General features: G+C 37.8%; 2 protein-coding genes, 1 long non-coding RNA gene and 1 pseudogene across 5 annotated transcripts in view; all 4 read right to left on the reverse strand.

Annotated features, from left to right (window-relative positions):
• Positions 1-935: 935 nt before the first annotated feature.
• Positions 936-16,514, reverse strand: LOC107675632 (uncharacterized family 31 glucosidase KIAA1161-like). Of its 3 annotated transcripts, XR_001632613.1 has the most exons (4): positions 16,370-16,514; positions 2,735-2,786; positions 2,153-2,252; positions 936-2,054 (listed from the first exon to the last, which is right to left on the reverse strand). XR_001632613.1 is itself a non-coding variant. In XM_016470039.1 (3 exons), exons 2-3 carry the CDS (start codon positions 13,365-13,367, stop codon positions 10,987-10,989), a joined length of 2,058 nt encoding a protein of 685 aa, XP_016325525.1. In that variant the 5' UTR covers positions 13,368-13,558; positions 16,370-16,505; the 3' UTR covers positions 10,857-10,986. The 3 variants fall into 3 exon arrangements, 2 of the variants coding, with proteins under 2 accessions (XP_016325525.1, XP_016325526.1); XM_016470039.1 differs by lacking the exons at positions 936-2,054; positions 2,153-2,252; positions 2,735-2,786 and adding exons at positions 10,857-12,781; positions 13,105-13,558 and having other exon boundaries at positions 16,370-16,505; XM_016470040.1 differs by lacking the exons at positions 936-2,054; positions 2,153-2,252; positions 2,735-2,786; positions 16,370-16,514 and adding exons at positions 10,857-12,781; positions 13,105-13,558; positions 14,032-14,072.
• Positions 16,515-17,545: 1,031 nt separating this feature from the next.
• LOC107675633 (uncharacterized) lies at positions 17,546-20,234 on the reverse strand. The gene is made up of 5 exons (XM_016470043.1): positions 20,112-20,234; positions 19,070-19,187; positions 18,717-18,876; positions 18,298-18,432; positions 17,546-17,711 (listed from the first exon to the last, which is right to left on the reverse strand). Exons 1-5 carry the CDS (start codon positions 20,232-20,234, stop codon positions 17,546-17,548), a joined length of 702 nt encoding a protein of 233 aa, XP_016325529.1.
• Positions 20,235-23,998: 3,764 nt separating this feature from the next.
• On the reverse strand, positions 23,999-25,647 carry LOC107675624 (nicalin-like; annotated as a pseudogene).
• Positions 25,648-25,686: 39 nt separating this feature from the next.
• The window catches only part of LOC107675635 (uncharacterized), a 2,552-nt gene continuing 698 nt past the window's right edge, over positions 25,687-27,540 (reverse strand). The window contains exons 3-4 of the long non-coding RNA XR_001632614.1: positions 26,218-26,576; positions 25,687-25,819 (exon numbers count right to left, since the gene is read on the reverse strand). This is a non-coding gene — a long non-coding RNA (uncharacterized LOC107675635). The remainder of the gene's footprint in view (positions 25,820-26,217; positions 26,577-27,540) is intronic.

Here is a 27,540-nt window from a genome sequence, read left to right on the forward strand (position 1 = left end):
TCAATCACACCAAAGGCCACTCTGCCACGGCGCAATGTTTCAATTATACCTCCCGCTCCCTCTCGACCGTATCGGCCTATCCCGACACCCCAGTCAGGCCCTCTGGCCAAAGCGGAGAGCTCTCCGTCTCCTCAGCAACAGGTGCCTCTTTATCTCTTTTAATTCATTTCAGGGTTATTTATAAGCAAGTCTATCATCCCCCAAGGGCTGTACCAACCCCAGAGCTGACAGATGCTGCCAAAGCCATAGTAAGCCACTCTCAACTGCTAGTGTGCCGATCGGTCCGAAATGTATCGTCTGGAGCCCACAGGGCCCTGAGCTTTGTCAGTCTGGTGCGATGGGAGACAGACGGGTGAGAAAAGTTAAGCAGGTGCAAGCACAGAGTCTCTGGTGTGTCAGGGTCATTTGTTTCCCAGCAAGGACAGACAAGTTCCCCTCAGACACGACTCGGCAGATGGAAGGTCACTCTTGCGATGGCGGGAAAGCTTTGACTGAGAGTGGTTTCAGCAGTCCTGATGTTACAAGTCTGACCGTTAGTTTCAAACAAAGGAATAGGATTCATCAGAAACATCAGATCATCGGACACAACAATTTTAGAATTGGGAGCTTATTCAAAACAGCTTCCATCCTTAAAGGGACAGTTCACCTTAAAAATAAAGTTTAGTTGTTATTTACTTATCCTCTGTTGCTTTGCGTCTGTGGAGCACAAACAGAAAGTTAAAGTGATTAAAAAGAAATTATATCCTTTACTCAACCACTTGTCGATCCAAACCCATTAGACTTTCATTCATCTTCAAAACACAAATTAAGATATTTTTGATGAAATCTGAGAGATTTCACTCCTTACACTGAGTGTCCATTCCACCAAAACCTTCAAAACGTTAATGAAAACATTAGGAAACTAATACATATGAATTGAGCAGTTTAATCCTAGACTCCAAAAGAGACACAATCACTTCATATGAAGAAAGAAATTATTTTGGAAAGATGTGGGTGAATAAATCACAACATAATTTTCATTTTTGGATGAACTAACCCTTTAAGCAGTAATTTTCTCTACCTCAGCTGTCAAATCTCATTCAAGTTTGTGTATATTCAAATGTGCCTTTCGGAAGATTTTCAGTAAATAACTTAAATTTCAGTCTGTTCCTCACGTAAGGCTGGCTTCAATACTTGGGATATGGTGCACAAATCATATGGACCATAGTTAGGGAACTTTAAGTGCTGTTTTGGTCATTTTTAAAGTTTGGCAGTTTCTGGAAAAGTAGGAACACCCTTCCAAAGATCTCCTATGTGGTCTACAGAAAATACCATATGTCATCATATGAGTTTAGTACAAATTGTGGGAGAGTAAATGATGACAAAATTTGAAGTTCTGGGTGAGCTATGCCTTAATTATAGTACATGGCCTGACTTAAAATGAAATTGCACCAGTGGAACAGTGCCTCTGGTTGTTATGAGAAATTAAATGCTCCCCGCACCATCTGCATCTACCTAAAAACTAATAAGTAAAAGTGTACATTTAGTTAGAAGACTTATAATCCAACATCAAAAATACAAATTAATTGTTACCCATTAAATCAAATAAATTCCACCATTACATCAGTGTAATTCTGAATGTCATAAAATTGTATAATTAATTAAACAGTCCATCATCTTTCTCCATTGCTCCTTTGGCTAATCAGTGTCACATTCAATAAGCACCCATTTATGACATTTTTAAAGTTTTCAGCTTCAGAAATTCCAGCTAATTTTTCTCAAATCTCCTCATTTTTTCAGACACTGATTTTGAGAGGCATTGCAGTTGGTGAACCAGAGTTTCACTTCGGCACAGATCATAAAGTATGACATTATTCAAGGTCAAGTAGCACTCGGAGCAGCCAAGGTCCTGTTTCCAGCAGTAATCTCTTCCTACCATTCCTCAGTATCAAAGCTTAGTGTGCTCGTCCTTCAGAACAGCTGGGTCCTCAAACAGGAATGATCCACTGTGGAGATCCTGCCCATTACCAGTCTCATTAAGTAGCCTCTTCTTTATTATCTCCCTCTGGCCATGACTATTGATTAAAAATTCAAAACGAAATGAAGCTAGATCGATGCACCTCTCGTTAAATCATCAACCCTTTATGAGCGAACTACCAGAACTTAAGTTTACCTTTCATACAAGGCCCGTCATGCGTCATCGCTCAGGGAACTCGTGGATGTGTAAAGATGCTAAATGTTGCATGTCTGCCACAGGGGATCTTCATCCATAACTATGAAGCGAGAAAATAAATCTATTAAAAGCATGCTTTTAACCACTCATTAGTACTTCAGAAAAGAGTACAGAAATGGTTTAGCAGGGCACAGGTGCTCTAAAGTGTCTCCACAGAGGAGATATCAATTAATGTACTATTTCACCAGATAAGCTTTTTAGATAGTGATACTCAATTTTCATTAGCTTGAGTATATCATTCAGGGACGCTCATTTATTTTATTTGCTATGCACATCCGATTGTTCATTGATTTTGAAATAAACAAGAAATAAATAAATAAATAAAATGAAAGAACTGCCAAAAATTAAAAGTTTCCACTATTTATCATCACTCTTCAAAAACAACTACAACAACAACAAAGCCTAAGATGGGTTAGCTGGTCTCCACCTGGCCAAGCTAGTTAGACTGCTTTGATTGTTTTGAAGGTTTTTGGCCACCTTGGGGCTAGCTGGTCTGGATGCAAGTTTAACTAAACCACCAACCTGGTTTTCAGCAGGGTCTTCACAATTTGGCATAACTTAGCATGGCACAAACCTATAGACCAAAACACAAAACACCTTAAAGCATAAACATAAAAAAAGTTTACACATAGCTGACGTATTTCTTAGAAAAACTAAATATATTAAGCTAAATAATGAAACAGAACCTAAATCAATGAATCAACGTCTATTTGGCCATTGGTTAACACTGCACTGACTAGGTGACATCAGCAGAATGAAAAGTCATTCAGCAACAGAGGAAATTGCTACAATAAAGTTATGATGAAACGGAAGTAGCAACAGATCTGTTCTTCCGTATTGTGACGTGCATCCAAGTGAAATAAATTAGCGATTGTTCAATAGATTGTTTCCCGGAAGACCAAGTTGACATTTGAACAATGAACAGCATGATGAATCCATATAATCATCAACATGCATTTGGAAAATAAATGAATTTTCATTTACAATAAAATAAAACTTTTTTCTTAATAATATTATGCACTGCTGTGCACAATAAGAGCAGGAAAGTATTAAAGTAAATTGGGTCAATTTTGATTTCATGTTGACTTAAAGGTCATTTTAGAAATTTAGGCATGTGGCATGAAAGGCATTTTGTTTTGGGGGAAAAACAAGTATATCTGTCATTGCAATATCTCAAAGCTTTCATATTGCATATACGTATATGACATAAATGCTGCATATACTAAGGAACATAAAAAACACGCCTTTGCTTCTCTGATGGCATATGAGTCAAGAAAGTATTAATTTTTCAAAGCTGTGTAGCCAAAACTGTATTTGGCCCAGCCAGGACACAATCTGGTTCCATTCCTTTTCATAAACCATAATACAGCAAGTTGACTTTTGGACATCTTATCACTGGTTCCTCCCAGGAAGGCTAGTTGTATGCTCTCGAGGAGGGGGCACAGCCAGATACACACCTGGGAGTGGAGCCGATGGGCTTGATTCACCATGGCACACAAACAGAACAACTGGCGAGGCTCTTCTGCAGATGGGCACGCAGGTGGGCATAAGGCAGGGCAGGAGGGAGAGCAGGGGGCCTCTGCCAGGTTTGTGTCGTCCTTGTAGGAGTAGATGAGTAGGTGCACTTCTTTTTTTCCAGTTGATCACATCTGGGCTGAGGTCCACAATGCTTCACTATCAAAACAGGAATCGATGTGAAGCTGTACTGCCCCCTAAAGGAGCTTCACGCAACTGCCTGGAATCACCAACTGGCAAGCACTGTATTAAAATACATATATATTTCTCCACGCAAACTTTACGCCTCCAGATGAAGCTATCTTGAACTTAGAGGGGAATTTATACAGTTTCACTGCAAACGTATCCATTTATAGCGGATGAAAAAAATATGAATGCACAGTTGGAGTTCATGTTGAACAGATTTCGTCTAACAGGTCATTCCATCACCAAGCAGTGGAACGAGCGCTTCAATTGGGTCTAAATGAGAACAGCCGCGTTGTTTGTTGTTTTTGGGCACAAGTGCGCTTACTCACAATGTGTCATCATGAGTCACTGAGCTTCTGTTGGTATAAACAACAGCCGCACAACAGCAAAACTATTTATCAGTGACAAACGCGATGGCACACAACATAGTAAGTTAATCCACATATGACAGCCTCTGAACTTGGTCAATACTAATCTTATATACAGGCACTGGACTAAAAATACATTCAATCAGTCAGTCATCGCTCCCAAAATGAATTCAACAGGTCATCTTGCTAATGCTATAAATTAATTACAACAATTAAAGAAAATTTCATCATGAACATACATGAACAACAATATCACATTAAACCACAGAAATTCCAAAATGACATTTCCCTTACATTCAACTTCCAAAAGTGCATTCATCTTTGCCATGTTACATTCATTTAGTTGACTAGTGCTATACGCTGTATTAACAAAAACATTAATGGCATAAATAAAAACACTTACACTGACAAGCTAAGCAATATCACGTTCATAATCTAATGCGACTCATCTGCGATTATGAACGCGATATAGCAGTGATCTACGGCTCTGTGTATTAAATGCCGCTCCATCTGAAAGCACGTGATGGAGATTTACTACTAATCACAGAACCTGCTTTACTGACGAGATGCGCATGACAATCACATGCGATTTATCGTGCAGCCCTAAGTTTGTTTGTTGATCACAAAGTACAAAATAGATGAGGAAAACTAGGATGCCGGGTGTATTCAAAGCACCGCCATTACTGTCTAAAGTGCGTGGTATGGTGCGCTGTGATTGTGATTGGTTGAGCGGATATATCGCATCCTGCAGAGAAGGGAGATTGGCGTTTGTCACGTTTTGGAAAAAAAAAAAAAAAAAAAAACGGGTAGGTTTAGGTATATGTAAGGTGGGAGGAGTAGGATCTGGATCCAAACTCACCCCCTGGATCTTGTGTTCTGCAGTGAGGATCATCTCAAAAAAAGGGAGAAAACATGACAGAATAACTCGGCGGATATCGCATTTTGCGTAAAATTAAAAATGGACTTTCCAATACCGACCAGATGCAATACTGATTTTGAAAATGGTGTTTATTGCGTTTTGGAACCAAACTCTTCATATATATATATACACACACACACACACATATATATATATTTACACACATATAAATGTCCATATATATATCATTGTAGACTGACAAAGCCACAGACAGAATTGATTTCTGAGGAATGGAATACAGACAGCTAATCGATATGTGTCTTCTGCGCAGGCCATGAGTGCAAATCAATGTCGTAGAGGCGTCATCTGACAGGCAAAGTAAACCTGCTCTAAAGCACAGTTAGTGACCTGGTTTGCACCAACATTTTAGAAGACCCACATCACGCTGGAACTTCATGTGAAAACATGAACGCTCCATTCACAACAAAAAATTGATCGTTTTAAGCACGACTTTTTGAGAGATCTCTAGATCAAGGGATTGGATCAGTTTCTAACATGTAACGAGATAGTTTACGCAAAAATGAAAATCCTGTCATAATTTATTGACCTTCATGTAGTTCCAAATCTGTATGACTTTTTCTGCTTTCTACAAAATACCTTTTGTGTTGCACAAAGACAGTCATACAGGTTTGGAATGATACCAGGGTGAGTACCTAAATGATGACGGTTTTCATTTTTGGGTGAACTACCCCTTCAAGTCAATATGAAATACTGTTCTGTACACTATTTTATTTCTGTAATGTGATGCATTACAAAGGGAAATAGGACTTAATTTTATCCTGAGGCATCATGCACTTATTTTCTTTTTTTCTTTTTTAGGGGTCAGCACTGGCTCTCCTATAGTTCACCTGGTGCTGTAGGCAAGATAAGACGTGATCAGAGGAAAAAATGCTTTGATAACTTGGTTGTTCTCCGTATTAGTCTATGACGGGATTGTGTAATGGTATTAGACAGCAAATTTAAACATGCAAATGTGTGATTCACATGTGTAAATTACAATCAATGCGCAACAATCATAAAGATGATTTTTTTTGGAAGCTGCATTTAACATTCTTAGAGGTAAGCATTTTTCTGAATTTATCCATTGGGAATTGATTGAATCATGAAAAGTAGTCTCAAATGTACAGAGCCCCTACAGGGACATATTGACGTAAAAAGTATGAGATGGGAGGATTATATTAAATTATATTTCACTGCATTTGCATTCTCTCCCAAATGCCTTGCATTCCCGAGGCACTTTATGTATGCTAGCAAATAACTTTTTTGTGAAGTTTCTCTGTGGAACACAACGTCTTTGGGAGACAACACAGAAGCACTGACATTTTTTTTTCTCCCATCTCATTTTTCCATAGGTAGTCGAAACAAAGGAAAAAGAAGCGCGGGTGACATCGGCTAAAAACAAAAGTTGCTTTAGAGGAGAAGCAAGTAATTATATCTTGACAACATTATGAAGACAAACCATTTTTAGGGGCTTCATTCTTCAGTCGCGCCCTAATGGTTAGAGTCAGACTTGTAACCCAAAGGTTGCAGGTTCAAGTCTCGTTACCGGCAGGGATTGTAGGAGTGAATGAACAACGCTCTCTTCCACCTTCAATACCACAACTGAGGTGAGATGCCCAACTGCTCGCCGGGCGCCACAGCAAAAAATGGCTGTCCACTGCTCTGGGTGTGGGTGGGTGGGTGTGTGTGTGTGTGTGTGTGTGTGTGTGCGCGCGCGCGCACTTGGATGGGTTAAATGCAGAGCACAAATTCCGAGTATGGGACACGGACACCATACCTAGCTACATGTCACATCAATCACTCACTAATATGCATGATCATGCTGATCATTATTATAATTATTATTCTTTGCAACAATAATGCATGCACAATATAACACATGAAATCAAAAATTTGAGTTTCTTTTCTAATTACATGTTGACTTGTGCATTCAGTGTATTAAATCTTTGATTTAAAAAATGTTATAACATAAACTAAATTCTCTTAATGTGGAATTGTGTTGTCCAATGATTGGCCGAAACATATTACTGTCAGGCCATCATTGGCCTTTGCCCTATCCTGCTCATCAAATTACTGTTCCACCTCTGTCCCAAACTCAACTAAATGATTTATTGATCCAGGGCAACCTCCATATAACCTGTAAATTACCTCAACACTGTGTCATTATCTACCAATGATGAGTAGGGCCTAAAAAACCAAGAAGATGCCTCTCGGAGGAGACTTCATTCAATGCTGGACCAAAGTCTGATTCAAACTTTGATCAGGCTTAACCTGCTTTGCAATAATTACTATTCCTGTGAGGGGCTTGAGGAGGTTGGAGGTTCAATGAATCCATGGACCCATGACCGCCCTGCCTGAAAGCCTCGTTTGAACTTAGCGAAGAAATGCAGCCCAATCTGCCAGTAAGGAAAATGAGGTGGAGACGGAGCAAACCGGTACTCGAGACTGTAAACCCTGTGGACAGTGGTTTTCTGGCATAAAATCATCTCTCACTAACTAGATCTAAACTATTTGTACATGCAATTTCAAAAGGACTATTTGGATTTTAAGATTGGGTATTAACATTTAAGTTGCTATTCGAGCTTCCCTTATTTCCGTCATTCTTTAGTCGTTCGGAAATCTTACAGCCTGCACCTACCTTACAACAAAAGTCAACAAAGTTGTTCCATAAAATCATTCATTAACTTTTTCATTTACTGCCCACAAATTAGTAATACAATGGAAATCCATACTGAAATACACAGAGGGCTGAGGCTGGCCGAACCAACTGCATAATGCCAAATAAACTAAACTAATAACCACTGGAAAGACGAGCCAAAATTGCATCGCATATTAGTGCCAAAATCCATGTGCTGCTCAAGTCCAGTAACGCTATAAAATGGGAAAATAGTGAACTGAATAGTGAGTGGGTGGCATCATTCGACCACTGAAGACAGTCTATCGCTAATGTAGGGCAGTACAATTCGTGGGAAGGGGACGTCGTGGCCTAATGGTTAGAGAGTCGGACTCGTAACCCAAAGGTTGCGGATTCGAGTCTCGTACCGGCAGGGATTGTAGGTGGGGGGAGTGAATGTACAGCGCTCTCTCTGGGATAAATGCAGAGCACTAATTCCGAGTATGGGTCACTTGGGTCAACTTAGCCACATGTCACTTCACTCACTCACTCACTCACTCAATTAATGCAGAGGAGAAAGTATACAATTAATAACTCATAACTCTTGAGAGAGGTCAAAAGTTTAATGGAACCACTTTACTTCAATATCAGGCTAATTATATTCAGTGAGAGAAAAATACTGAAATAAAGTACAGGATTTTCTTGTGCCATGCCAACACACTTCACATGCTTCAAGTGGAGGACTAGAAAAGCAGGTGAAGACTGCCCTCCTGTGACACTCTGGAGAACGATACTATTTTCAGGGCAGCTGGTCAAACTCAGCATTTGCTTTACCAGGACATGTGAAATGCAAAGCAAAATGCAGTTTTATGCACAAAACGAATAAATACTCTTCATTCACTACTATTTGTTTTGAAATAAAAACAGAAATGTATTAGTCCGAGACATTTAGCATATTTTTAGACATTTTTAAAAGCCACACACAGATGATGGTGAAGGAACACACACACACACACAAAGTCTATGAGATGTACAAACAAGCCTTTTTGCTTCTGGGAATTTATGTTCACACAATATCAGTCTTTATGGGGAAAAAATTAAAATAAAAATGGAACATAAGCAGTCTACAGTCTGTCTGGTTCAACCAATGGCCCACACTGTCAGGGGCCTATTAACAAGATCTCCTCAGAAATCCATAAAATCTCCTCTAAAATCCATAAGCACATAGTCCCAGTGAAGAAAATCATCCCAAACACCTCTTCTCAAGTAAGTTATTAAAATACCAGGAAGCAACACACTAAACGGTTATTTGAGGTGCTCAAGTACTGAAAAGGCAGCTGCCATGTGTCTACGTACTCTGTAGCTACTTTTAGAGCAGATACATTGCTTGACAGATTCATTGTTTCACCAGAGTGGATGAGTGCGCTTTCACAGTTGTGTGGGAAGAGCTAAAAATAAGCTTGAAGGTCGTAGATTAGAGAAAGCTTGCAGTGCGAGTCGATTGTCAGCGTGCTGGAAGAGCGTTAAACAAACACAACAAACACAAAGGTGACCCTTGCACAGCAAAAATATAATCTGATAAAGATTAACTGACTAAGCATTAAGTGTTGTGCCCTTATTGCAAAACACAAAAATTAGGCAGCTCAGCACAATATTCAAAACAAGATGAGCAGCACACATCAACTTAATATGAAAAGAAAAAGAACTGTATTTTATGTGGCAGGAAATGTTTTTGTGAATATGGCAGTAATGCAGTAATGCTTGAACAAGGCCTGTTGGTGATGTATTTGGCACTACATAATGACAGTTTAGCAAGTAGAGTAAAAAAGACTGCTGGTCATTAATGCAACATTACTCATACAAACTTCTAATGTGATTATTTCAAGTATTGGTGCTTACAAGACAAGAGTAGGGCAGATTATGCTCAAATGTGCTGCATGCACAGCCTAAGTTTACTGTAGTACATAGGGCAGTGGTTCTCAACCCGCGGCCCGCTGGCCGCATGCGGCCCGTCACGAATTCAAATGCGGCCCACCGTGCTGAACACAATTTAAAAAAATACTTTCAGTTACAATTCATTTTAGTTTTTACATTCATTTAAAAAACTTCTAAATAAATATAAGCTATAGCCTAATGTTTTTATGTAAAATAATTTTGTTTTTCATATATTATTTTCAGACATGAGCAGTACTCACATAGCCTAATTAACGTTACGCATTTAAAGTAACGCCCCAGTGGCCAGCGGCAGACAGTGAGCATATGCTTGATCAATTTAGCCTTCTCAAATCATCACGACTTGCCTAAAATAACATCTATAGATATAAAACAGTTCAAGCATATAACAATGTTTAGACGTTAAACCTAGATAAATGTGCGCTGTGTCCAATAGTTTGTGCAGAGTGGAAGCTGAAGCGCGCTTTGCAGGACATAGAGACGCCAGCGCGATCACTTGCAGCCCGGTGGAAAAAAAGGTTGAGAACCACTGACATAGGGGATGCAACATTGTTATTGCTTGCAGTTAAAAAGCCATACATTAATGTTTTAAATGCATTCGCAAAATTATACATTTCAGAGAAATCAAGTTGATTTGCTATTTGGAGAACATCTGAAAATAATAACATACGCCTTGTAACTTATGTACAGTACTGGTAAAATTTCCCTTTTTAAAAATGCAGATGAGAGAACATCAAGGATACATTGTGCAAAATTACCTGTCAAAGCCCATTAATACATCCTTAAAGTTAGTTAATTTTGCAAGAAGCATATGTAAAAGCTTAACTGTGTCAAAGTTTTGGGCTGGTATCTCAAAGACATTCACTGTTTAAATGCAAGGCACGGATTAAGACATTAGCTTCAGATATCGAATGCATGTTCAACTGTTGTAATGGCACAAAACAGCACAGCCAAGCTGATGAAGAATGTCAAAATATGCAACCGGAAGCTTATTTCTTAAAGGGGTCATATGATGCTTTTTTAAAGATCATTATTTTGTGTATTTGGTGAAAGGGAAACTTGAAATCGCATCATATGACCCCTTTAAATAGTCCTGTTTTTGTTAAATTTAAACCCTGGATGAATAACTAAATTCCCTGAAGAAAAAAAATTAATTACTATCTTCACAAACCCTTTTAATGGAAGACATGCTCAAAACTCCAGATGCTTGCCATAAGTCTCACTGAACCCATTCGAAGTAAGCAATTTCATCAAGATCAACTGGATAATCTGTTAGATGTATTGGCTCTTTGTTGTCAAATCGTTCTCCTTTGTAACTTTTCCAGCGTCCAGCTGGTAGATAGATATCCCTTTCTTGCTTGCCCGGCTCCAGTACTGGTGCCACCATCAAGTCATCTCCTATCAAAAACTGTGAGTCAACTCTATAAGCCGTTTCATCACTGGTGGCGATCCACCATAATGGGCGAATTATGGGGTCCCCAGTGTCCAGTACTTCTCCAGCCAGTTCTATGACCCTGGGAGCCACTAGTGTCTCATGTAGTTCGGTGAACCGCTGAGCGATAGCCACCACCTCGTCATCGTACTCCCATGGAGGAATGGAGAACTGCATGGAAGGCATGAAAGCAGACAGCTCCAGCCACCGAATATAGAGCTCACGGTCTGGCAGCTTGCCGTTTCCATCAGTACGGTTGGGATAGGCATTGCCTCCAATCATGTCTGGCAAGATGAACTGGTAGCCCAGGATACTAATGGTGAGGACGGTTGGAATCAGGGACTTCAGGCCAAGTTCATAGCCCCACACAGAGTCCCGGTCGATTGGACGGAAAAAACAGGAGATATTCTGAGAGCTGTAGCCAGACCGAAGTTCAGCACGTTCGTTGAAAGGAATGGCCATTTCGGTGTAGCGACGAGTGAAGGTGCTTGGGTCGGGGAGGTGAACTCGAGTTCTAAACTGCCAGGGCAAGTAGTTGGTCTCACCTGCATCAAACTTGAAGGAAGAAACACCATATTTGTGGCGTAAAGAGCGAAGCTGGGACATGAACCAGTTGCGAGCTTCTGAATTGGTAAAATCGAGGATTCCACCAATGCCATTCCACCACTTAACCAAGGCAGGAAGTTGACCTGTAGGCTCCATCACGAACAGCCCTTTCTGTACACATGGCCCAAAATTGGTAGAATCATAATTCACAAAGGGATGTGTCCACAGGGATACCAGGAAGCCATCTGCCTTGAGCTTTTGAAACATGGCAGAAGCATTTGGGAACTTCTGTGTGTCAAACTCAAATTCCCCGTACTGACTGGTGTAACGATCATCAAGTTCTAAGTGGCTACAGTTAAAACCATGTTTGCGTATATTCTCTGCATAAGTTAAAAGCTTTTCCTGATTGATGTCAGTTTTATGTAAAGCCCAGGTGGACCATATTGGGTGCCAGAACATTTCTTTGGCAGGCACTTTGTTGGGTTTAGGGAAGTATCGACGAACCATGACCTTGTGGATAGAGGTCACATCTGGGCCCACACAGACTCTGTAACTAAGCTCAGCATAGGGAGGCCTTCCAGGTGCAGGTTTGTATGGACTGTCCTGATATCGTGCCTGGAAGTACATGGTTTTCTCTGTATCATTCCAGCCCAGGTGGAAGGGCACAGAGTCATTGATCTTAATGGCAGTCGCGTTGGACGAAAGCCAGTAGCGCTCCAGGATGCCACCGAAGTCATGGCGATTGGAGTACACGTCACTGGTGACAAAAGGTTTGGGTGCCTGCTGGCCCAAAATGGCAATAGGCCAATGCTGAACAGCAGTCTCAGCACCACCATACCAGTGCGATTCATTGTAGGACATGGCGTGCTCCACAGGTCGGTCTGACTCCAACTCTTCCCAACGCACACGGTAACACATCACCGTTTCCTTTGGCTTTACGGTCATAATGAAGAAGTTCACCTTGCCAGCAAACGAACGTGAGCAGCGAAGGATCACTCCCTCCTTCGAGCAGGAGTCTAGATCAAGCGTGCCAGATCTGAAATCAGCAAGCATATATTAGCTTCTTTCTTTCATGTGATCAAAAATACACTAATAATGCAATTCATACAACGACCCCAAAACAATGGTATTTATTCATTATTCAGGATATTTGAAAAATTACTTTGAAAATGTGTTTAAAACCTGTTTTTTTTTTTTTTAATGGTATAAAAGTTCAATTAATTTCAAATTGGCATGTGTTTTAAAGTACTTTTTTTTTAAGATTTTACCTTTTCTTTTTCATGGACCTATATTACTGTTGTCTGCAGTGCTCTCAGAACATTTTGGGATCAGAAGAACATATGCACCATGCATACTGACCTGAAGCCCATCTTCAAGACAATCCCTCCAGCCTGGTTACGGATGAGAAAGCCATCCTTATTCAAATCAAGCAATTCTGTCTTCAGCAGGTCAGCTTTACGTAGGGAGGCAATATAATAGCACCATGCAGTCACTGCTGCAATCACCAGAATCACACCAATAACTCCAGCCCCCACCAGAGGGCGACTGTCCTTGTCTATCTTCTTGATGGGCATGCCATCAGTAATTGTTCCTCCTGCGCCTCCTGGGACTACTTGGTACATTCTGAGTCTTAGTTTTTGAATTCACAGTTGAAAAGCTGATAAAACTGCAGGCTAAAATTTTATACAGACTATAGAAGACATTTGGCAGACAGAGAACAAAAGTGAATAACTTGCAAAATTTGTGCAAAATTGAGTGTTGCATCCATTTTTCCTTCTCTCAATGTAACATTTTCCTCTTGTTCATTATGAGCCTGAGGGAAAAGGAGTGGCAAAACATGTCAATGTAAAAGGTTGCAACAAAGTCCAAATAAAAATCTACTTGTCATGCAGATGTAGGAATTGCAGTACAAATTCCAGCATTAAGTATTAAAAAAAAAAACTTTAGCTTTGATATCGGCCTGAATTGGTCTGCTGGGAGGTAAAGGCATAAACAAAAGCAGTTTATTCATGCTGCCAAGGTTTCTCACTGAGGCAGTGTGTGAATTGACTGCACCAGAGGACAACACAAGGGCCTCTGGGTCTGCAGTATTCAACGCCACCTGCAAAACTTTGAGACTGGCTAAGTGCCACCAGACACACTTGGTTGAAATGAAAAGCACTGTTAATGGACAATGTTTTCTACTGAAGAAAGACCTAGAGCTGAACTGCCAGTGCAGAGTCTCCCTCTTTATGTTTTTGAGGGAAATGTACAGCACACTAATAAGATGTAACAGTGACTGCCCACCTTTTCAGTGGCCTTGGGATCCGTCTCATTTGTCAAGTCACTTTAAAAAAAAATAAAAACAATAAAGAGATTTGAATCAAAACAACCAAATAAACGTTTTGAATCAGAACATTACATTTAAGAAGTAAAAAAAGGTTGTACTTGTAATTAGGGGTGTGCGTTATATATTGTCTACGATAAAATCATAACTGTGGTTTAAACGATATGCGATTTGACATTATCAAGTATATTGTAGGAATTGCAGTACAAATTCCAGCATTAAGTATTCAAAAAAAAAACTTTAGCTTTGATATCAGCCTGAATTGGTCTGCTGGGAGGTAAAGGCATAAACAAAAGCAGTTTATTCATGCTGCCAAGGTTTCTCACTGAGGCAGTGTGTGAATTGACTGCACCAGAGGACAACACAAGGGCCTCTGGGTCTGCAGTATTCAACGCCACCTGCAAAACTTTGAGACTGGCTAAGTGCCACCAGACACACTTGGTTGAAATGAAAAGCACTGTTAATGGACAATGTTTTCTACTGAAGAAAGACCTAGAGCTGAACTGCCAGTGCAGAGTCTCCCTCTTTATGTTTTTGAGGGAAATGTACAGCACACTAATAAGATGTAACAGTGACTGCCCACCTTTTCAGTGGCCTTGGGATCCGTCTCATTTGTCAAGTCACTTTAAAAAAAAATAAAAACAATAAAGAGATTTGAATCAAAACAACCAAATAAACGTTTTGAATCAGAACATTACATTTAAGAAGTAAAAAAAGGTTGTACTTGTAATTAGGGGTGTGCGTTATATATTGTCTACGATAAAATCATAACTGTGGTTTAAACGATATGCGATTTGACATTATCAAGTATATCACAAAAACCAAACAAAAACACACCCAGAGAGTGTACGCATACACTATGAGATGTAGATTAGACTACTGTGTGTGACCATTTAGAGTTCACGCTTTCACTGTATGATTTAGTCTATTAAAATACATTTAGAATTCCACCAGAATTCAAAATACAGGGGCAAAAATGCCCCCGTATGACTTTTATATGTGTTATTTTATATGCGTTACTTTTATATGACATTTATAATACACAATAGTGTTTCGTTACTGAATCAATCAGCCGTTTGAACAAATCGTTTGAAGGAATGACTCAATGACTCACTCATGCAGTGATGTGCGGCCACCTACTGCTGACTTTAGGTTTATATTTAAAGTAGGCTATATTTCCCCAAATCATTTCAAATATCAGTATTCAATGTTTTGGGGTTTTTTTTTTACAAAACAACAACATCAAAACATGAATTATGCATTTGTAACTGCAGGTTAACTGCATTCATGTCCTGCATTAAACAGTCTGTGTTAATGCATCTAAATGCCACTTCAGATGCAGATTCTGTGCCACCTCTGCATTGCAAACACACATTTTGTTGATACTGATTTCATTTGATTAATAACAGCCCTACAGTATCTAAATATTTGCATATTGATTAAATTTTAGAATTTGACACAAAAGATGATGCATACATTTAATTAGGTTAGAAAAAAATTAGCCTTATAAAGGTAAAAATGCCCATAAAAGGTAAAAATCAATTTAAACTTAGAAGTTAATTTCTGTTACTCCTGCAGACTAACCATCTCACAGAATATCAAAAGCTTTGGGAGTCAGCTGTCCACAGCAGTCCTAAACCTGCCAAGATACCAGCACAATAACAAGAAAACGTTTCTGATGGGATGCAGCAATCATGTATTATCTCACAGCTCTCAAGTAACCAAAATTTTGCTGATTCGGATCATGTGACTATGAAAAAAAAACTGGTTATTCAGTCTTTGCTACCTTATTTTATTCCAGATAGAAGCTCAAAAAGGGCAATGACAGTACTGTACATACATGGACATGTAAATAGGTCAGAGTTGTATCACCACGTTGTATGATGAGTAAACTTTTACTAAAATAGCCAAGCACTGGACACACGATTAATATTGGCTGACCTCTTAAAAAGGCTTGCATGCTTCTTATTTTAATAACTCAGAACAGATGAGACCTAACACACAGATAGGTTATCACATGGGTCAAAGTGTAACACAAGTACTGAGATATGTAGTAGTCACTACAATAAAATTAGAATAGATCTAAAACTCCTTAAATGGTCACATTATCATGGGACAACGACAAAGGAAATCTCTTTACAACATGAAATGAAATAACAAGACAGCCAGTGGTCGATGTATCAGGCAAGGGGGAGTCTACTGTAAAACACGCAGGGTATTACCGCGGCTGACAGGAGGAATTCGTTGTTTAAATTCCTAAACATTTGCAGTTAACGTTACATGAAATAACATACTTACCAGCTCGAGGACTGTTGGTTTCGTGTCTTGTTGACATGTTCCCTCGACCAATTCAAGACGCTGAAAACCCCGTGTCTTGTTGACATGTTCCCTCGACCAATTCAAGACGCTAAAAACCCCGTGTCTTGTTATGGGAGGAGTTTATGTGGCGAATCGCTCTTCACACAAACTCTGCAACTCTGGGAAATTGAGTTTTATAGGCTACTCAGCGAAAGAGAAAGTGGTAATATTGCGGTTTGGGTTTGATTGCCTGTCAGCAGCTATAAATATACAAAATGTCGTGTTGTATGTGTTGATTAGTCTAACAAAGAAAACAGCGCTTAACAAGTTTGTTTTCTGTGGATCTCAAAAATATACAAAACAAATATACCATGGTAACCCGCCATCCCGCCAAAATACCAGGTAACGTTACTACGATCACTACTTTAAAACTAAAAAGCTACTTTATTTTAATATCTGGATCGTTAAAGAAAGAAAATAAATAAATACATTTTTCTATATTATTATTATTATTAAATAGGACGTTTTATTTTAAAGTATATTTGAGCCATTTTCTAAATAAATAAAAATGGTTTTATAACGCGTTTAAATACATTTTTGATGACAGCGGTGGCAAAGTTTGCATTTTTATGGTCTTTTTAACCTATAATGGCAGCCTATAATGCATGGTTTTGAACAGAGTAATTTTAACCAGTTGTCAAAATATATTTGAAATGTATCAACTGATTTGACTGGTGTGAGCTTGGTTAGATAAATCAATTTAATGCAACCTATTTACGAATTCAACCTATTTTATGAAAAAGTGTTTTCTACCCCTCATTAGTTAAAATGGGGCAGATGTTGGGATGTTAATGTAAGTTGAAGCTTTAATAGGCTATGTCGTATTTAGATTGTATAAAAACTATAGTCACCATGGTAATGTTTGTAAGACAAAATAATAACAAACATTTAACAGGCACATCATAAACCTTGTTTATTTGTCGTGCAATGCACATTTACATCCAAAAATACATTCTACAGTCAATAAAATGAAGCTGCACCCAAGCATATTTTACAAGGCAGGATCTCCAAACACATAACGTAGGCCTACCTCAATAATACGCTGTAAAATGACATTATCAAACTGACAATAAATGAAGAAAAAAAAAGTTATAAAATGCCCAAACACTGTGGCTTTTAGTAGTGCTTTGCTTCTGATACAAACTCTGGGTGGATGATGTAGTGTCCAACTTTATATGGTTTCACCACATGGAAACAGCTGTGTCCTTCACTGCAAACCAGAACATCTGGATTTAAAAGGGATAATCTCAGACATTCAGAAACATTAAGAGCCTTGTTTATGCTGAAACACACATTTACAGCTTAGCAGAATGGCGTGATTACATTAAAAGCACTGAATCAAAGCATCAAGTTATAATATGTTTGAAAGACCATAGCTGATCAATCTCTAGTGGCTGTTCATAACTGAAAAGGGATTTGCAATTATTTATCTGTTTTATGTATGTATTAAATAGTTGTATTGTTGTTAGTATGTTATATTGTTTTTTAATAAGCTAAAATAGTTTAAATTAATTGTTTAATAAGAAATGCTTTTTAGCATCAAATCAGCATATCAGAATGATTTCTGAAGGATCAGGAGGCACTTAAGACTGAAGTAATGGCTGCTAAAAATTCAACATTATTATCACAGGAATAAATGAAATTTAAAAAAGGTTTTTAATAGAAACCATTTATTTAAAATTATAATAATATTTCACAATTTTACTGATTATCTGAGTTATAAAAAATAAATGCAGCCTTGGTGAACAAGAGAGGTGTATAATATATTATAATTATAATATAATTGTTTTTTGTTATATTTTTGTTTTTATTTATTTATTTATTTATTGTTTGCTTGTTGTTGTTTTCAAGATTTTGTAATAAAATACCTGCGATCAGTTGTGAATTTTGAGCGTGATCTTCTGTGATGATGGGTAACCTGGTGTTTGAAGGGTTTTAAAGATGGCATGATGTCCATCTGTTGGTTCCAAGCTGATCTGATACGATCTGTGTCTGAATATTTCCTGAGTACAAACAAGAAATGATCCTAAAAACTATATGAATTTGAGAACAAAATCACAGCATGATGGCTTCATAAACTGATAGTGTAGTAGTCAGAAAAAATACAGTAGGAATGTTCAGGTATTCACTGCGTTTGAAGACATTAATGAAAACAAACTGCAATACTGGATATTTATCTTGTTCATTCAGACACAAAACATAAAATAATGTCATAAAATAATATTTAGGTTAAACTAAAACGAATTATGCAATGCCCATGCATCAAGTAGAACTGGAAAAGCATTACCCTTGTGTGTTTGTGACTGTTGCATGAGCAAAGTTGGTTTGTTGCGGTTTGAGAAGCCAGGCAGCAGGTGGCAGTGTACAAACTGCAGACCAGGCCTCAGGTGGTTTGGAGTCTTTTTGTGATGAGCTCTGCATCAACTGTCCATGTGCTGTTTGTACGTCTTAAGGTCAATACAGTGCAAAAAGAAAGAAAACATTGATACGTTGTAGATATTTTTGTCCCAGTATATACAAGTATATTTTATAGGGGAGCTGGTGCTGAACACTCAAATGTTTGCAACTACACTAATTTGATCAACGACAGTGATTGTTTTGACTCAACCTCAGCTGTAGTGACACAGATTGTATTGATACCTGGATACTGGACTGATATGTGTCTGACTGGAGGTAGAAAAGAGGTAGATGGAGTAGTTGTCTGAAAGTATTTCCGTGAGCCATATCCTGTCTGCAGTGTTCTTGGCATCAGGAAGTCCTGGGTGGCAGAAGGGATTCAGAAAACCAACCCTAAGTGGCACTTAATAGCCTGTAACACTGACCCAGCAGAGGTTAGATTGTTTTGCTAGCACAGTGAGAGTCGATCCCAACCTTGATCCCTGTTCAGTGGTTTGGAAACAGTGTAACCGGAGCTTCCTGTACAAGGCCCCCCCCCAACATGTAGGTTGTTTTGCAGAATCAAGCGGCTACAATGCTCTCCGGGCTGGTGAATTATTAATGTTTTGTCAGGGCAGTTAAATTCAAGTTCATTGAAAAATGTTGCCTGTTGTTTACAGTGCTTTTCTTACCGCAATACTGCATTTTAACCCAATTGTTTCACTCGTACAGCTGTGTCATTCACACATTAGCAGCAAAATAATGCTAAGTGAGAGAATGCAAACAAACAAACCCCTCACAAAATGCAAAACAAGTAAATAATGAATGTAACCCACCTTAAAGATTTATATTATACAAAATAAATGCTGTTCTTTTGAACTTTTATTCATCACAATATAAAATACATGTTCAAAATATATTTGTTCACAAAAATATGAAGCACAACTGTTTTCAAAGTGATAATACGAAATCTTTCTTGAGCAGCAAATCAGGATCATGTAACTCTTAAGACTGGAGTTGTGAAACAAGTAAAATGTTTCACAATTTTACTGTTTTTACTGCACTTTTTTACCAAATAAATGCAGCCTTGGCGAGCCAAAGAGACTTTTAAGAAAACTTATCAACCTCAAATCAAGTAAATATATATATTAGTCTAAACTATATTAGTCTAAATATATATATAAATATATATTAGTCTAAACAAATATCACTGAAACCCCTAATGCCAAAAGAGACCCATGTATATATAGAACAAATGTCATTTATAGTGGTCAACATTTGTTGTAGTAGTTCAGGAAGCTCTTACCGGCCGTGGATGAGGATTGTTCCTGCGATATGCAGAGGAAGGTCTGGGCCGGGTAGGTTTGACTCGAGCCGGGTAACTGAATTCCTCTGAGTAGGTGCTGCTGAAGTGTAGCTGAGGACCCATTTCCCTTGTGTACAGTAAGAGTGTGTCTGCAGCTGCTAGACTGATCAGCCCTACCTCACTCCCTCCCTCTCTTCAGCGCCTCTGCTCCTCTTCCTCTCTTCTCTATCTTAATCCCTCATCTTTGCATGGGGTATTTGGATTAATTGACTCAAAAGTGAAAATTCTGCAATTGTTTACTCATCCTCCAGGTTTGTAATGACATAAAGTTGAGTAAAGTATGACAGCATGTTTCCTTCAGCTCTCCTATTTCATCCATTTATCACTCTGCCCTTTTTGGCTGTCATTGACTTTGAGATCAAACAAAAGATTAAAATCACATTTGAAATTGTAGAACACACAAAGCACGTCCTAAGCTATCATATGAGATGTTATTCTGGCCTTCTGGTCCTGTTCTGTATTACACGCTCCACTGAAGAGAGAAAAAGAGAGCTGGCAACTGAATAATCTGCATAGATATCCGTCTGTCACCAGGATTGAGCCACCCAAGGATTCATTCCCCCCTCAGCCAGTGATCAATAATTCAAGCCTTAGATCCTGTGTGTCTTTTGTGGCCCCTGTTCAGCGGGACCTGACTGAGAGTTAAACAGATGAGGTGCTATCTGTTTGTTGTCTGGACAAATGCCAGAATTAGAGCTGGGCAGAATTATTAATATAATTAATTATAATTAATACTGATTATAAGAATAAAAATTAAAATAAATTAATAACATTTTTTAAAAGAAAGAAATTACAGATATTTTTTTTTCTTTTTTATAAGCATTCCACCACTTTGAAGGGAAAAATAAATGACCATATCAGCAAGTAGTAAACTAAATAACGAGAGATAAATGTGACATTTTTATATGTTTATTTAAATTAAAATTTACAGTAAAATAGAAATATTGTAAAATATTATGACAATTTAAAATAACTGTGTTCTGTTTTCAAATATTTTAAAATGTAATTTATTACTGTGATGGCAAAGATGAATATTCAGCATCATTACTCCAGTCTTCAGTGTCACATTATCCTTCAGAAATCATTCTAATATGCTGATTTGTTGCTCACTAAATTTTGAAATGTTGAAAACAGTTGTGCAGTTTAATAATTTTGTGTGAAGCATGATAAATGTCTCGGGTTTGTCTAATGAATAGAAAGTTAAAAAAAAACAGCATTTCTTTGAATTAGAAAACTTTTGTATCATTATAAATCTCTTTATTGTCACTTTAGATCAATTTATTACATCCTTGCTGAATAATATATATACAGTGGGTACGGAAAGTATTCAGACCCCCTTAAATTTTTCACTCTTTGTTATATTGCAGCCATCTGCTAAAATCATTTAAGTTAATTTTTTTTCCTCATTAATGTACACACAGCACCCGTACCCACTGTATATATATATATATATATAAAAAGCCCAGAACTGCTGAAAGCAAGTAAATTTCCCTTTCTCTGTCTATGAATCATGCTACTACAGCCATGAATGTGCAGACATTAAACTCCACAGTAACCATAATATGATACATTAGGGGAATTTGGTAATGTCATTGTAGTAGATACGATATTGTGGATGACAGTAATGAATGACTAATCCTGTGTGAATGAAAGGAGTTCTTCATTCATAAGAGATAATCAAGAGAGTCATTTAACTGAGCATTTGGCACTTATCCACAGTCACTGTCAGCCACACAAAATATCCTCCGTAGCTCTGCCAACACAAGTAAATCAAATATGCCATCAGTGACCTATTATGCACTGGACAGCTTTGAGGTTACTCAGATAGTTCCACAGGGAAAAACGTTCCATACATACTTAATGACAGGAAATGGGTCTGAAGGGCGGTTTCTGTCAAGTTCTACTTTTTTAATAATCACTCACATAGAGAAATAACCTATGGGTGCTGTCAAAATGAGAGTCCAAACAACTGATAAAAAACATCACAATAATCCACAAGTACTCTACATGACTGCAGTCCATCAATTAACATCTTGTGAAGTGAAAAAATGTGAATTTGTAAGAAACAAATTCCTCAAGGTGTTTTAACTGCTTCTAAACAGTGCTTGATCTGTGCATATTCCTCTCCTGATTGAGACGAGATGCCTTTTTCACTGGAGAAAGCACTATTATGAATACAGAACTCGTATTTTAGCCGGAAGCAATGATTTGAAGTTAATGATCGATCTGTTTATAACAAACACACAGCTTTCTGCTTCACAAGACATTAACTGACGAACTGGAGTTGTGTGGATTACATGTGGATTATTGTGATGTTTTTATCAGCTGTTTGAACTCTCATTCTGACGGCACCCATTCACGGCAGTGGATCCAATGAGCAAGTGATGTAATGTTAAACTTCTCCAAATCTGTTCCAATGAAAAAACAAAGAGATTTACATATTGGTAACTTGAGGGTAACTTTTCATTTTTGGGTGAACCATTGCTTTAACAAAATTTTTATATATTTATCTTTGAAACATTATCAACTGTTCATACACTTTTCTTTCATATAGGTGTTCAGTGACTATAATTCCACTACATATAGGTGACTCAGTGCCACATTGAACAGGCCACAGATCTGTTCACTCTTACTTGGCATCAGGTTCTTTTTTTAAGTGACTCATAACTTATCCATGACATCCGTTCTATTCCCAACATATCAAATTTACATGGGTAATCATCTCATTTTGTTTCTTTCCCTTCAGTGACCAAAGTGTAAACATACAGTAAAGTTCCAGAAGGATTTTTGATTGCAGAATGAGCAAAGTCACCAATTCTAATAGAGAGAGATGATATTTAATTAAAAAAATGAATCAAACAGAAACAGAAGAGACTGCAAGGGAATTATAAAACACAAAGTAGCCACTTTAAAATCAAGACATGAATTCCAAAAGTTTTCAGTCCTCACAGGCATTAAATTGCCCGTGTTGTAGATGTCTCTGTGCAATGGTTCTCTGATGTGTCTGCTTTACTCCAGTTTATTGGTGCTTGGCTTTCACAGTTGCTTTCAGTTTAGTGTAGACATTGCAAAAGTTCTGCAAACAAAAAGAAATTATTTAAACAAATTAACCAAACCACACATTAAAGAAATATGAGATTACAGATTCAGATTACTGATAGACTTTCAATTCCAACCTATGCAGGTATAATTAGCATACTGACCCCAGCACTCTAATTAGTTTGGTATACATTACCCACAGCTCACCTGGATTGCATAATAAACTACTCCAAGGTATCCAGCTATACAGCCACCCAAAAACAGGTCAAAGGCGGCAGGCTTCACCCTAAAAAAGTGAATTATAAAATAATAAAAAAAATACAAATCACTATAACTAAAAAAAAGACTATTTCCTAGAACAAAATTGACACTAGAATTTCATAATAACTCTTTCTAAAATAAAATAAAATGAATAAATTTTAGTTTGAGTTCTTAATACATGGTTTATTATTAAAACTAAACGAACTAAACTAAACTAAAATAAAAAACGAATATACAAAGTTAATACACTGAATGTAGAAACTGGAAAATACAAAAACTAAAGTAACCAAAGGAAAGTAGAATGAAAAAAAAAACTACAAAAAATAATAGAAAAAAAATATACAAACTATATTAAAACTATAATACCACTGTCTGGATCCAACTAGTACAATAAGGGATTTTAAGTAAACCCTATTTACATGATCTTTTTCTAAGAATATTCTGTTTCGTTTAGAAATGCACCATATTACTAATGTAAAAAAGGGTTGTTAATGCTGTTTCAGGTTGACTTTAAAACCATCTTTGCCTCAAAACAACCAATGATACATCATCATTTGTTGTTTCAATTGATCAAAGAATCTGATTTAAGGATCCCTATAAAAGTCAGACAAAACAGGCTTAAAATGTCTGTATCTGTGTGTGTGAGTTTGTAGTTTTGCTGTTTTCAGAAAGTGTGTCGGTAAACGTTGTTTGAACTTTTGCTACAGGCAAGGTAAAAAGAAAAAATGAATTCTGGCTCTGTGCATATTTGAAATCTGCATCTGTAAACCTACAGAAGTCTTTTGAAGTCTTGCTTCAGGCCACTGATGAGGTGAAACATTTTGGCCGTGTCTGTGTGTGCGTACCTTCGGTCCGGGTGGAACGTGTGTCTATGGACCAGAACTCTTGCTCCAGGCTGCTAAACAAGAGCTTGTGTTCTGGTTCTCTGTCCATCAGCTGAACAGCTCGTGGAACAGACGTTATCATGGTCATCAATGCAGACAAACGGCTGTCTTGAATATCCTACATAGCACATAAGGGTGCACAGTTTTAGGTTTCCTTCATGAACTTAATGAGATTCAAAAGTTTGGGTGAGTTCTTTCTTTCTTTCTTTCATTCTATAGCCTGATAAAATGCACAACGGAGCAGAAAAAAATTTATTACCAAACTGCCCTTGAAAACCTGCATATCCTTAGCAGAGCCCTACAGAAAACAAATAGTATATATTAATGAAAAGTGGAAACACTGTGTGTGCTTTCAAGGATAACGCGAATGTTTAAATTTGGCGAGACACTCCAAATGTTTGCCTCACCTTGTCTGAAAGATTGTACATGAATCTTGCCAAGGACTCAGCAACAACAACGGCGTTCCGCTTGAGTTTCCTGATGTCCACCTGTGCCCTGAATATACAGAAATAACAGTGAGATGAGAAACGGTGCATCTATCATTTAAAATGTATTCTGAAATGTCTACTATAACAGAGCTGCATTGGATAGAAAACTTAATTCACACTTGGAATTAAAGATGATTTAAAGGTCTGGAAGGAGATTTGTTATGGAGTGGCACTGGAAAATGTACATATAATCTGACAGATATCACTAAATTAGTTTAAAAAAAAAGTGACTGCAGACCACACTCTGAATCTTTGTTCAGCCAATCTGAAGACTTTGAGGCTCTTTCCATCTGTCAAACATTTTACACATTCAAATGGCAGCCAATATATGTGAAGCAGGATGCTAAGTGGTAGTTCCAGCAGGTTATTCAAGTTTACACCATATTCAGCTTCAAGCAGATTTCAGTTGTTAATTTGTAGTGTGAGAATGCTATTTTTATATCTTGTTGGGATGGAGTGGCTAATTCATTGGCTATGTCTGGACGAAGTTCCAGAAAGGAATTTTCTAAACGTTTGAAAGATTTTGGTAGGTTTTTCTCACATGGTATCCAGGATAGATCCTCTTTGCTCTGATTTAGGGTTCTCAATGTGCGACAGAGTGAATCCTGGGATACGTTTCATTCCGTAGCGCTCGTGCTGCGAAGCCACGGTGGTCTCCTGCAGGTTGATCTTCTTATGGACAGTTCCGAATCTCACCCAGGGGAACCTGGCAGAGATGATCTGAAAAGACAGAAAGGAAAATATGTACAAGAGGGTCAACTGGCAATCAACATTTAAGTTCAAAACAGTATTTTCATAGAACATCGATTGAATCCAACTCCGCAATTCAACCTAACTTGCTCCAGCTGCTGAATGAAGCTGTACTGAGGCGTTCCAGGCTTAAGCGGTTGCAAGACATGCAGGAAAATCTCGTCTCCAGTGCCAAGAGAGTCCAGACATAGAACGAACGCCACGTTGTCATGCAAAAGGCTGGATTCTGCAAAGAGAGATCCAGACTTCAAACTTTAGTGTTTTTATTGAATGAGGGCTCATAATTCTTACAATCTTAAAAATAAAGATTCCATAAGGGGGTTCTCACAGTGATGTGATAGAAGAACCATTTTTGGTGCCCAAAGAACCTTTCAGTTAACAGTTCTTAAAAGAAACATTTTTTCTTAGTGTGAAGAACATTTTTAAAATCTAAAGAAGCTTTTGTTGAATGCAAAGGTTCCATTGATGTTAATGGTTCTTTATGGTTCTTATGGAACAATAGATGCCAATAAAAAAAACTTTATTTTTAAGTGTGTATCTATGACCGAATTTAATATTTAGACAATGTTTTGACTGGGGAGTAAAATATGTCTCAAGAATACATTTTGGAGATAATTTACGCACCTGCCTGGTCCATATTTTCCTCCAGCCAACGCTTGGTGCCCAGGAAGTTATATTTACCACCACCAGTCAGGGAGAATAAAAGGTGGTATCTAAAAGATGTTGATGAAAAATAATGCAAAAAGAAAAAGAATCCAAAAGTAAATTCTTATGATGAATATGTATCAGTTAATACAAGCTATTGGGTTCGTGTTGCCAGTTTTTCAATTATTTTCCCAACACAAACATTTTAGTTTATTAAATACAGAAAGAACTAATGGAGCCTGGCTTCGTGAGTCGCTGTAGAGGTGATGAAAGAGTCGAACCAGCTCGAGGAGAACGGTGATGCCACTGCCATTAGAGTCTGCACCATACGCCAGCCACTAGACACACATACACAGATCACTCACACATACAGTCTCATAATATACACTAAAATGGAAAAAAAAAACTCTCATTTGATAAATAAAATATCCAAAGTATCCCTATTCTTTTCGGCAAAGAAGAGATAGCTCAAGTATCAGCGATATGCTAATCATACAGCCAATTACATTGCTTTCACTTTATGAATGGATGTGATCTGCCAGGTGGTGACTGTAAAACTCATCATTACCAGTGGGATATTTTACCATCTGAACCCGTAAAATGCAGTGGTAATAAAATGCTTTGCTGTGATTACAAGATTACCACAGCATCATTACAGGTACTTAAATCAAAGGTTCTGGACTTCAAGCATAAATTCAATTACGCATGGGAATCATACGGAATTCAATGATCCAGATTCCAATTTTTTCAAAAAATTCTCAAAAAGAGTCAAATGAGTTACTGAATCTGTTGGACTAGACTGGCCGTGCTGCATGAATATGATTAAATAAAAATAAATAAATAAATAAAAAAGAACCGGCTCATAAAAGTCATTTGTTTAGGAATTTGGACTGGTTGTGCTGCGTGTTTTTGATTCAATAAAATGCGTCATGAGAGTCATTCATTCTGGTATAACACTGTAAGTTTCTCGCTGAATAAAGCTTTGGCAGTTCTGAATTACAACCAGTTGTCAATTCCCAACACTACATTCAATTCTGTTTTCATTGGTGGGGCTTTGAGAGGCTGGCTATATGAATATGTTCATTTCTGACCAAGGTGTTTGAAAAGGTCAGTTCCCACAGCACGTGAACCATGCCAATTGCAACATACATTAATCATTCTGAATCATGTTTGAAGGGAGTGTGATGTATTATGTGACCAACAATGATTAAGCATTTATTAATATATATACTGAAAAAAAGGTTCCTTCAATCTAGTCGATCTCCCTCTGTCTGTCTGTCTGTCTGTGTGTGTGTGTGTATG

Source organism: Sinocyclocheilus anshuiensis, unplaced genomic scaffold (assembly GCF_001515605.1).
Source record: "Sinocyclocheilus anshuiensis isolate Anshui unplaced genomic scaffold, SAMN03320099.WGS_v1.1 scaffold1880, whole genome shotgun sequence".
Lineage (NCBI taxonomy): Eukaryota > Metazoa > Chordata > Actinopteri > Cypriniformes > Cyprinidae > Sinocyclocheilus > Sinocyclocheilus anshuiensis.

Coding starts and splice junctions, on each gene's coding strand:
- LOC107675633 (XM_016470043.1), bottom strand. CDS start 20,234: ATGGGTCCTCAGCTACACTTCAGCAGCACCTACTCAGAGGAATTCAGT. Junction 18,877..19,069: donor CATATCAGTCCAGTATCCAG/GTATCAATACAA, acceptor ATTGACCTTAAG/ACGTACAAACAGCACATGGA. Junction 17,712..18,297: donor AAATTCACAACTGATCGCAG/GTATTTTATTAC, acceptor TGTGTGTTTCAG/CATAAACAAGGCTCTTAATG.
- LOC107675632 (XM_016470039.1), bottom strand. CDS start 13,367: ATGTACCAAGTAGTCCCAGGAGGCGCAGGAGGAACAATTACTGATGGC. Junction 12,782..13,104: donor GTCTTGAAGATGGGCTTCAG/GTCAGTATGCAT, acceptor TGCTGATTTCAG/ATCTGGCACGCTTGATCTAG.